This window comes from Excalfactoria chinensis, chromosome 7, assembly GCF_039878825.1.
Source record: "Excalfactoria chinensis isolate bCotChi1 chromosome 7, bCotChi1.hap2, whole genome shotgun sequence".
Taxonomy (NCBI): Eukaryota; Metazoa; Chordata; class Aves; order Galliformes; family Phasianidae; genus Excalfactoria; species Excalfactoria chinensis.
In genome coordinates, this window is record NC_092831.1 from 13,427,772 (window position 1) to 13,437,606 (window position 9,835).

The following is a 9,835-nucleotide window of genomic DNA, read 5'->3' on the forward strand; positions in this document are numbered from 1 at the left end:
GGTGCCCCTGCTGCAGGTGGAGTGCATGGGGTGCACGGGGGCTGCTGGCACTCAGCACGCCCTGCAAGGACCCAAAGGGGGGGGGAACGCAGCCACTACCCCCTGCCCATGCCAACTCCATCGCGGCTGCCCCAACCTATGGGCACCCAGCCTGCAATAGGACCGGCCCCGCTGTCCCAGGCGGAGCAGTTCTCTTTCTGTTGTTTTCTCCTTAAAAACAAAACGGCTGATGCCTCGCTCGGGCCGTTTCCTCTCCCAGGAACACAGCCCAAAAACATCTGCGCCGGGACCTGCCCTGGCGAATTTAACCCTCTGCGGGCCTGGCAGCACTGGGGCGAAGGAGCCGTGGCCGACGTGCCCCCCCCGCCTCCCCCCCCACGGCCCCTCACCACTCATTAACTCGTGGTTTAACCATTGACGGTCCCGCAGGAGGAGCGGAGGAGGAGTAACCCCTGCGCTGCCACCACGGAGGGGCTGTGCGGAGACACGTCCGCGGGGCGGGGTAGGGCTGCTCGGGAAAGACCCCCCCGCCCCATTGCCCGGCGCTGCTAATCCTCCCTGACCCCCTCCCCAAATCCCCCCCCGGAGCTCGCCACGCCCCGCGGGACCCCCTTCAGCAGGGAACCGACCCACCGCGGCGTCCCCAAGCAGAGCGGGCGCAGGGCGGCCACGCAGCGCAGAGATGTCACGCGTGGGACCCCCCCTCCCTCCTCCAGCAGGACGGGGAGTGTGCAGGGGATCCCCGCGCCGTGGCCGTACCTGGTTCATGACGCTTCCGAAATCCATCCGGGGTCTCTCGTGCCTACATCCGAAGGGGCCGGCAGTGCTGCCTCACCTGGCCGAGGGGCGCGGGGGGCGGCCGGGAGGCTGCCGGGACGGGGGGGTCGGGGGCAAGAGGGAGCCCAGCGTCGGCAGGCGTGAAGGCGGACTGCAGGCTGAGCCCCCCTCCCTCCCCGGGACAAGCCCGGAGAAGGAAGGAAGGAAGGAGGGAGGGAGGAGGGAGGGGAGGGAAAGGAGAGGGGAGGGGGGGGAGAGAGCCGAAGGGTTTCGCTCCCCGCAGGCGGGACCCCGGCGATGGAGGGGTCCCCGCAGCCCCCCTCGCCCCTCCGCACCCCCAAGGCCGCCGGCTGCCGGGAGGTGCGATGGGGCGGCCCCGGCCTTGGGGGAGGGAGGGGGGTCCCGGGTGGCTTTTTTCCACCGCTCCCCTCCCTCCTCTCTCTTCTCACTTTCTTTCTTCTCTTCCCTCTCTCCGGCGCGCTCCCAGTCGGACGCGCACACGCCCAGCCCCGCTCCCCTCGCCTCCCCCGAAAACGCCCTTAAAGGCAACCGGGAGCCGGGCCACCCCCGCGCCCCGAGCCCCGAAATGCGGCGCGCACCCCCCGGGCAGCGCAGCCGGGAGGCCCCGGGCGGCGGGGTCGGGCCCTTATCGCCCCGCGTGACGCCGCGGCGTCCCTGTGCCCTTGGCGGGGGGGGGTGGCAGGGGCACGGGCGTGGGGCCCGGCTCGGGGCCTCTCTGCTTGCCCCCCCCCCGCGGCAGGGGGCGGTTCGCAAAGTCCAAGAAGGGTGCCCAAAAAGTGGCCCTTGGGTGCTCGCCTCGATGCCGGAGTGGGGTGAAGGTTTACCACTCCTCCTCCATGGAAAGCAAAGTGATGAAGGAGCCGTGCACCGTGGGGGTGCCCTGCGGCCCCACATCACGCTCCACTGCCCCCACCCCTCCTCTCCAATCCCAAGCCCCAGCTCAACCATGCGAGTAGGCATGCGGGCACCGAGGACCACGGCACAGCCTGCCCTGCAGTGGCCCACAGAAAGGCAAACAGGCTGGGGGGCTGTGAGCCAGCCACCAGGCCCAGCACTGTTGACATTTTCTCACCCAACACCTCCCCATTCCTGTTTGCATTTCCGTCCTGGTGCTACAGGCTCAGCCAGAACACCAGTGCTGGCCCAAACTGCAGCCAGGGCACAGAGTGGCAGCAAGGGTCCCCTGCCTCTCTATGTCTGGGGTGGGAGTGAGCTGCAGAGCTTTACATCAGCAGAGCATCCTATGGATTGCACTCCCTGTGCCAGCACAGCCAGGAAGTGCCCACATCCCATCCTACTGCAACCAGGGAGAGTGCTGCCTGCATATGGAGAAACTGAGGCACAAAGAAACTGTGCAACCATAGGGATTTCCACTCACCTCTGCAGGATGAATTCCCACATCCTGCCTGACCCAAGCTGTGCTCAGCCCCCCCGTGCCTCAGTTTCCCCAGGAAGCATTTGGAGGGATCAGCAAGCAGTGGTACTGGGGGCAGTTCTCCCCTGAGCATCTCCTGTGCCATCCACAGGAGTAACTGGGCATGGACAGATGGAGTTGGGGTGCTGAGGGTTCTGCAGGGAGGAGCAATGAATGCCCTGTGCTAGGAGCAAGTCACAGAGCTCAGTTCAGCTGTGGCAGAAATCTCAGCTCCGGCACAATCCCAGCACCCAGGACACGGCCCCAGGACGGCTCCCATTAGAGCCAGGACTAAGATGGGAAAGCATCAGCATCCCAGCAGTGTTGGGTCGGTGAGCAGAGGGCACTGACAGCACATCCCTGTCCCCAGCCTGCAGGAGCTGTCCCCGAGGAGGAACGGAGCTGTCCCTCGGGGAGGTGACGTCACAGGACACAGCCACTGAAGTCCATAAATTGTCCCTGAACTTCATCCTTAGCAAAACACCAAATGCAACCCAGAGCCATCTCGGGCGTTGAGGAAGTAGGTTTAGTGCTAAGCCCCATGTCAACTTACAGACCCCCCCAGCACCCTCAGATCTGGCCAGTGACCCCTACCCAAAACAGCTCCTCCGTATCACAAAGCAAGCACACAGCCTGGGAGAGCATCTACACCCAAGGTGCTAGCAGAAGAAGGGACAAGACAACGAAGAACCAGGAGAGAGGCTCACTACGCCCTATGCCCCTCTGCTCACTTGTGCAATGAGCGTGGGCAGGCTCAGCATCCCCACTCCCTTTCCCCTCCCAGAGGGTACAAGAAGGGCCCCAGCTCCTCCAGCAGCAGAGCCGACCCCCCCGGAGCTGAGACAGAGGCTGAATATTTTGGCGGTGACGTCAAGAAGGGGAAAAAGGAAACAGCAATGAAAAAAAAAAACCACCCGATCCCCTCCAGGACCCGCAGCATCCCCACGAGTTGGGGGCAGTGCTGCCCCACGCAGCCCCCTATCCCACACCCTGACTGGGCCCGTGCCAGGCATGAGAACACATTCCTGCCTTATGCTTCCTCCCTCCTCTGTGGTACAGACCCAGAGGTGTTGCAAATTACCTGTCCTGAAGGCAGGATTTGAACGGGGCATTAGGGACACAATGAACACATCCTCCCCTATGCCATGCAGCACAGAAGCAGCAAGGCGCAGAGGCTGGGGAATGGACAGCCTGTCCCACAGCATGACTGGGACACTGCTGTCCTCTCCCCATGTCCTCCTTACCTGCCCATGACACAGGACCCAGACATACTCCATACATCACAGTGTGCCCATCACCCCACATCCAGCCCACCGCATCCCCCCTCCCAAAGCCAAGGACCCAGTCCCCGTTGGAGGGGACAATAGGTGCCGCGGGCACTGGGAGCTATGGCGGTGGCCAGGACGCACCTCACTGCCCAGCCCTGGCCCTGCTCCAGCACCCTGTTTAATGATGGACAAACCCCCCTCTGAGACCCTGCAGGGGGCACTTGGAAAACAAGCCGGGTCTGGAGCAGGGCCAGTTGGGAATGATCGGCCCCAGTCCACCGCTGTGCAATGTGCACACACACGTGAGATGTTCTTGCACGGATGTTTTTGCACGCGCAGGGGTGAGGATGGGACCCAAGGGATCACACGCGCCCAGGCTGTGCTCTGTGACTCAGTTTCCCCACTTTTAAAGGAAGCTCCAGCTCTCGGTAAGGGGCTTAAGTGCAGGGAGGGATGGAAGGAGCAGACTGAGGGACTCAGACGCACGTCAGTGTCCAGCCGTCTGTCCCCTTAGAGGGAGGGGGGAAGGTTTGCTAAGCAAGGAAAAATCCCTGAGCAGAGGGGCCGGGCGCAAGAAGGGCCTTACATGGGCATGGGAACGGCTTCGTGCTTCCCAGATGATGTCTGTGCATCTGCCCCAGCCACCCCCCCAGTGCCGCCCACAGGCTGCAGGCACCCCGCCAGCCCTGCCTGCCACCACTGTCCCCATGGCCACCCCAGGGTCCCCAACACAAACACCCCTTCCCACTGTACCCTGTCCATGTGGAGCTTTTAGCTGAACAGGGGGGCAGCAGGACGGGTAGGGGCAGGTTCCCCCACAGTAACTTGTGGGGTGGCCACAACAGCACTGGGGGATTCCAGAGACATCAGTAGCCGGGGGTGCTGCGGGTTCCACAGCATCTCCAGGGCAGGATGAGGAAGCACTGGGACACAAAGTACCATGCACTCTGGGACAGTCCCATTCCCCAGTTCTCCCAGTTCTGGGGGCTCAGGGGTTAAATGTGAGGTGCTTCAGGTGGATGTGAAACTGCTTTCTCACTGTGCCAAGCCCCCTCCCCACGCATGCCCTCCCTGGAGACCCTACAATAACAAGCGATGTGAGTCAGCTGGCTGCTCGCCTGGTCAGAGGAGCCCCTCCCTGGGCACTGGCCCAGCAGAGCTGCACAGAAGGCCTTGGCCCCATGCAGCACCGCATGGGAGGTTCTCCAGCCTCCAGCAAGCATGGGCAGGGTGACAGAGGCTCACAAACTGCAGCCAGCCACAGAGCCAGCACCTTGGGTGCTGGTACACAACCCCTTATCAGCCACCTGAGAATCCTCATCAGACATACACATAGATGACACAAATGCCACTCCAATCAGACAGCAATGTGAGCACCCATCCAGTGGGGAGGAGGACCCCAGTACTCCCCCAGACATCCACAGCCCCTCCCATGCAAAGTGGGGCATCCCACGAGGTGCCAGCCTTACCTTGCTTTGGCATTTGGTGTGGCAGGAGAGCTTGCAGCCTGTGGGAGGGGAGAAGGGGTCAGTGGGGACATGGCCACAGGGGGCTGGACAGGGTGGCACCGATGGGGGGGACACAGGCAGCAACAGTACTGGGCACAGAGCACAGAGATACAGACTGTGGGTGCACAGCTGCACACACCTTACTCATGTGCACACACAGCCAGATGCATGAACACCACATGCGTGACCCATCCACCCACAGTGACAGCGTGCCAAAGGCACTGTGCCTCCACTCCCTCCAGTGCTCAGAGATTAATAGCATAAATGCATGCAAACGCGGCTTGCGATCTCTTGCACATGCACACGTGTGCACACACAGCTGTGTGCAGCTGTGCACATGCACAGTGGGGCTGTATGGGATGCTGACCCACCAGCAATGCCAGGCACTCCCCAGCGTGCCACCCCAAAGGGACACGAGGATCCCTGTGCAGCATGCCCCATGGACACACTGCACCCCCCTGCCCCCCGAGGCCCCGTCCCCCTCGGAATCATTTCCTGCAAAGCAGGGAACACAGGAAGCCTCATTGTTCCCATGACCTGGAACGTTTCCTCCCCCCACTCCTCGCACGGGGCTCAGCACCGTCACACACGTGCAAGGGGACACGTCACCGCGTGTGCCACCGGGTCCTCGATGGGGACAGGGCCACGAGCACAGCAGGGGTGTGAGCATCTACACACGTGATGCTGGGGCAGTGCCAGCACGCTCTCGCTGCACGCTTGGCGCATGCAGAAGCGTGCAAGAGCATCACTGCATCCCCTCGCTCATTTGCACGTCCCACCCCCTCACCTCGGCAGGTGCTGCCCTGGCGCGTGATGGCCTGCCGGCAGATCCCACACGCCTTCACCTTCTTGAAGCTCGTCATCTTGAAGGCGTGAGCCGGGGGGGACTCCAGGTCCTGGGGCTGTGGGACATGGGGACAAATCAGCACGAAGACCCCTATCCTCTGCTCCACCCCATGCCGAGCTCTGCCCTGCTCAGTTTCCCTCTGGGTTGGGGTCTGCCTCCATCTGCTCTCACCCCCCCGGTGTAACCCCGACCTTGTCCCTGCCCTGGCCGCCACACGGCAAGGGGTACAACGACCACCCCTGGAGCAGCGGCCCCTTTAAATAGTCTCTGCCGCCCCCTGGCGGTGTGCTTCGAGGCTGAGCACTTGTGTGTGCGTGCACACGCGTGTGCACACGCACAGACACACCCTCATGCACACATGTCCGCAAGTGGAAGTGTGGGTGCATGCATACAGATGTGCATATATACTTATATGCGTGTACACACGTGTGTGCTGGTGTGTCCCTGCATGCTGCAGTGTGTGTGTGCATTTGTGCACACATGATGCACGTCTGTGCTTCTGTGTGTGTGTGCAAGCACACGAGTGCTTGTCTGCAGGTCTGCGTGTGTGAGCACATCTGAACGCATCAAGAAGCTTGTGCAAATTGGCATGCAAGCACAGTGAGCGTGCACGGACAAATGTGTCCACGTGTGCACACACATGCAAGCATGCACACACACCATCGGTGTGCATGAGGGCACCTCAGTGTAGAGCTGTGCTGTGGGTGTGTGGTGGACAGGGATGGAGGGGGGGCACATTTTGGGAAGTGTCCCCATGGCTGCACTGCCCACTATAGCCCATGGAGCTGTGAGTGTGGGTATGGGGACAGCAGGACACGGGGACAGCAGGACACGGGGATGCTGGCACGGCTATGGGATGCCAGACAGGGGTGACAGCCCAGACTGGGGAGGGGGGGGCGTGACATCTATGGCAGTGTGCCAGCCATGCCCACCCACCATCAGATGAAGATGTGAGAGCCACAAATACGCCTTTTCATGCCAGGACTAATAGGATTAAGCAGAGGCCCCGCAAACCCCGACTTTCCCTGGGCCAGCACCGCAGGGAGCACCCAAGTGTGGGTACCACCCCCTCCTGCCCCAGTTTCCCCAGTACAGACACGGGGACACAAAGAGGGGACGCAAGGGCCGTGTACAAGTGTGTGAGTGCACCGTGTGCACATTCTATGGACAACCCCCCCAGCAGCCACGGGAAAAGCCCCCCCATGGCTGCCCAAGTCCCTGGGCTCAGTGCCCCCCCAGCCGGGGCTCCCACGCCGCAGTTGCTGGGTGACAGCGAGGCCTCCCGATGCCATGAGATCGTTTGCATATGTAAAGCGGACCCCCCCCCCCCCCCCATCCGCAGGGTGCCCCGGGAAGAGGCAGTGGCCCCCGCTCCCAGGGACCCCCTGGGGATGCCAGTGTGTATCCCGCACGCACATCCCCACCGCAGCCCCTGCTCTGCTTTGTTAACGTCAATTATCCTCATTAGGGAAAGTGCAGCCCCCTCTGTTCCCACCCCACGGAGACCCCCTCGATTTGTCACATTGCCAACACGTTGGTGGGGGTGTCCTCAACCCATAGAACAAACGGGACCCGACCCCTAGCTGGCAGGATCTGAGCATCATCCCTGTCCCCAGGGCTGCGGGGCACTTATGGGGGGTGAGGGCCGCCTGGGATGTCACCTTGAGACCCATGTCACCAAATAGAGGGGACGTGGGGGTGGACGGGGGATGGGATAGACAACTCTACCCACGGCTCCCCCAAGCAGAGGGACCCAGGGATGTTGGGAGGGGCCCCATGGGCTGGATGAGGCCCCGGGGAGAGGTGCCAGCTGCATGGACGCCTGGGTTCACTGCCCAGCACTGCAGAGGTGCGGGCTGGAGGGGGGGGCTGCCTCCCCCCGGGGGACCGGGGCACCCGCTTACTCCATTCGCTTCTGCTGGGGCTGCAAAGCCGGGTTGGGGGTGGGGCACGGTGGTCCCAGTCCGGAGCATGGGGTACCCTGCAGCACAACTGGCCCGGGGGGCGAGGGAGCCGCAAGCCCCCAGCACTCCCCGGCAGCTCCCAGTCTGCCCGGTTCCCCGCCTCCCAGCGCCGAGGGACGGCGGACTACGAGGACCGCAGTGGGATCCCGGATGGTCGTAAAGGGGAAACAGCCCCCAATCGCAACAACCCCCCCTCGGAGACACCCTCTCCATCCAGCCCAGCGTCCCTCGCTCCCACCGCCCGCTCCCCACCGCCACGCAGTCCCGGGCTGCTGCCCCCCCCCCCATCCAGCCCCAGCCGCTCACCGGATGCCCCCACCCCCGGGCCGCCCCCACCGCTCGGTGTTGCGGGGAAGAGGGGTCCCAGTGCCAACGCAGCGCTCTGTCCCGCTTCTCCCGACCGGCTCCCTCTCCACCACCGTCGCTGCCCCCCCACACGATAGCACTCCCCACCCCGCGCCCCTGGTCCCGGAGCCGTACCCAGAGCAGGCAGGAGAGGCACAGCCCGGTCATGCTGCCCCGCGGCCCCGCCGCACCGCCCGCAGCCGTCCCGCTCGCTCCGCCCGCCCGGCCCGCCCCCGACCCCCCCCCCAACCCCCGGCCCCAAGCCCCCCCCCTCCGTCCCCCGTATAGCTGGGGGACAAAGAGGGGGCAGCGCCCTCCCGCAGCAACCCCCCCACAGCACCCACCGCTGAGCCCTGGGGGGAGCTGGCAGCGAGACCCCCACCCGCCCTTCCCAAAAGGCTGCGGTGGCGGCGGAGTGGGGAGAGGGGGGGGTTGCGATTGTCCCCTGGGTGGTCCCGGGATGGGAGAGCCGGGGAGGGAGCAGCGCTGTGCCAAATCTGCGCCGAGCCGGGGGCCTCGCAGGGGGGGCAGGACGGGAAAAGGCTGGGCAGCCCCTCAGCTCTATAGGGTGGGATTGGGGTGCTGAGCGGCACCTCCCCGCAGCCACGGGGGGAGGAGGCCGGCCGTGACTCCCGCAGCTTTGCGCTCAGGCGGGTGGCAGCACGGGGGGGTGAGTCAGGGCGGCAGGGGACACTCAGGGCGAGGGATGAAGACAGCGGGGAGCACCGGTCCGTACACCCACCCCCCACCCCCTTCCTCCACTACAGCCTCTCGTTGTTGCCCGCAAATGAAAGCCCCCGGGGAAAGCGGGGTCCCCGCCCCCCATAAATCACGGCGTCGGGACAAGCCTGGGACCTGCATAAGGGCAGGGGCATGCAGTGAGGACGGGGGGAGGCATGGGGACACTGTCAGCGTGACGGGGTTCATTTAGGGTTCATTTTCCTAGCAGGGGGGAACTACACACAGAGTACCCCATGGGTATCAGTGGCACAGGCGCACACCCTATGCTCGCACCCCCTTCCATGCATAAGGGAGGCATAAGAGTGTCACTGGTGGGGTCCTGACGACAGCCACTGTGTCCCCAAGCCACCCCCATCTGCTTCCAGCAGCAGTGCCCCCACACTGCCCTTGGGTGCACATCCTGCACACACATAGGTACATGCCACGTGTCCCATGCATCCCACACCCCAACAAGCTCACATACACACTCCATAGAGGGGCACAGAAGGGAATAGGACCCCCATAACACAGCGATGGGGACAGGGCACTGTGTGGGCACAGGTGTTCCCCACACTGGGTGATGGTGGGGACAGGGATGCCCCATATGGAGTGATCTTTTGGCACAGATATTCCACACACGCTGGGTGCCCTCAAGCACAGGGCACTTTGCTGAGGACAGGGATGCTGAGCACACCTGGCACTGTATGGGAATGGGGCCCCTCCAGTGCTGGTTGCTCCATAGGGTCTCCTCACAGCGTGTGTGGGGTTCCTCCGTTCTAGGTGCTATAAGGACAGAGGGATCCCAGAGCGCACACCAGGCACTGCAGGGGCACAGGGATGCAGGTTACAGGGTGGGGGGGGGTCGCAGTGCTGTGCTAGGAGAGACACAAGGAGGGACAAAGGACATGCCCTCAGCCCCTGGCACACACACACATGGTTTAACCCCTTGATGCCCACAGCTAGCTGCCCCC

General features: G+C 63.8%; 1 protein-coding gene across 13 annotated transcripts in view; it reads right to left on the reverse strand.

Moving 5' to 3' along the window:
- TNS1 (tensin 1) overlaps window positions 1-8,507 on the reverse strand; it is a 48,971-nt gene extending 40,464 nt beyond the window's left edge. For 8 of the 13 annotated variants that reach the window (XM_072341198.1, XM_072341196.1, XM_072341209.1 and 5 more), the window contains exons 1-3: window positions 8,280-8,347; window positions 5,776-5,890; window positions 4,950-4,987 (exon numbers count right to left, since the gene is read on the reverse strand). In XM_072341198.1, coding sequence (XP_072197299.1) covers window positions 4,950-4,987; window positions 5,776-5,890; window positions 8,280-8,312 — 186 coding nt within the window. In that variant the 5' untranslated portion in view covers window positions 8,313-8,347. Of the gene's footprint in view, window positions 1-759; window positions 1,279-4,949; window positions 4,988-5,775; window positions 5,891-8,279; window positions 8,348-8,488 lie in introns of those variants that run through there. The other 5 variants (XM_072341204.1, XM_072341203.1, XM_072341207.1 and 2 more) reach the window with 3 other exon arrangements.
- Window positions 8,508-9,835: the final 1,328 nt, after the last annotated feature.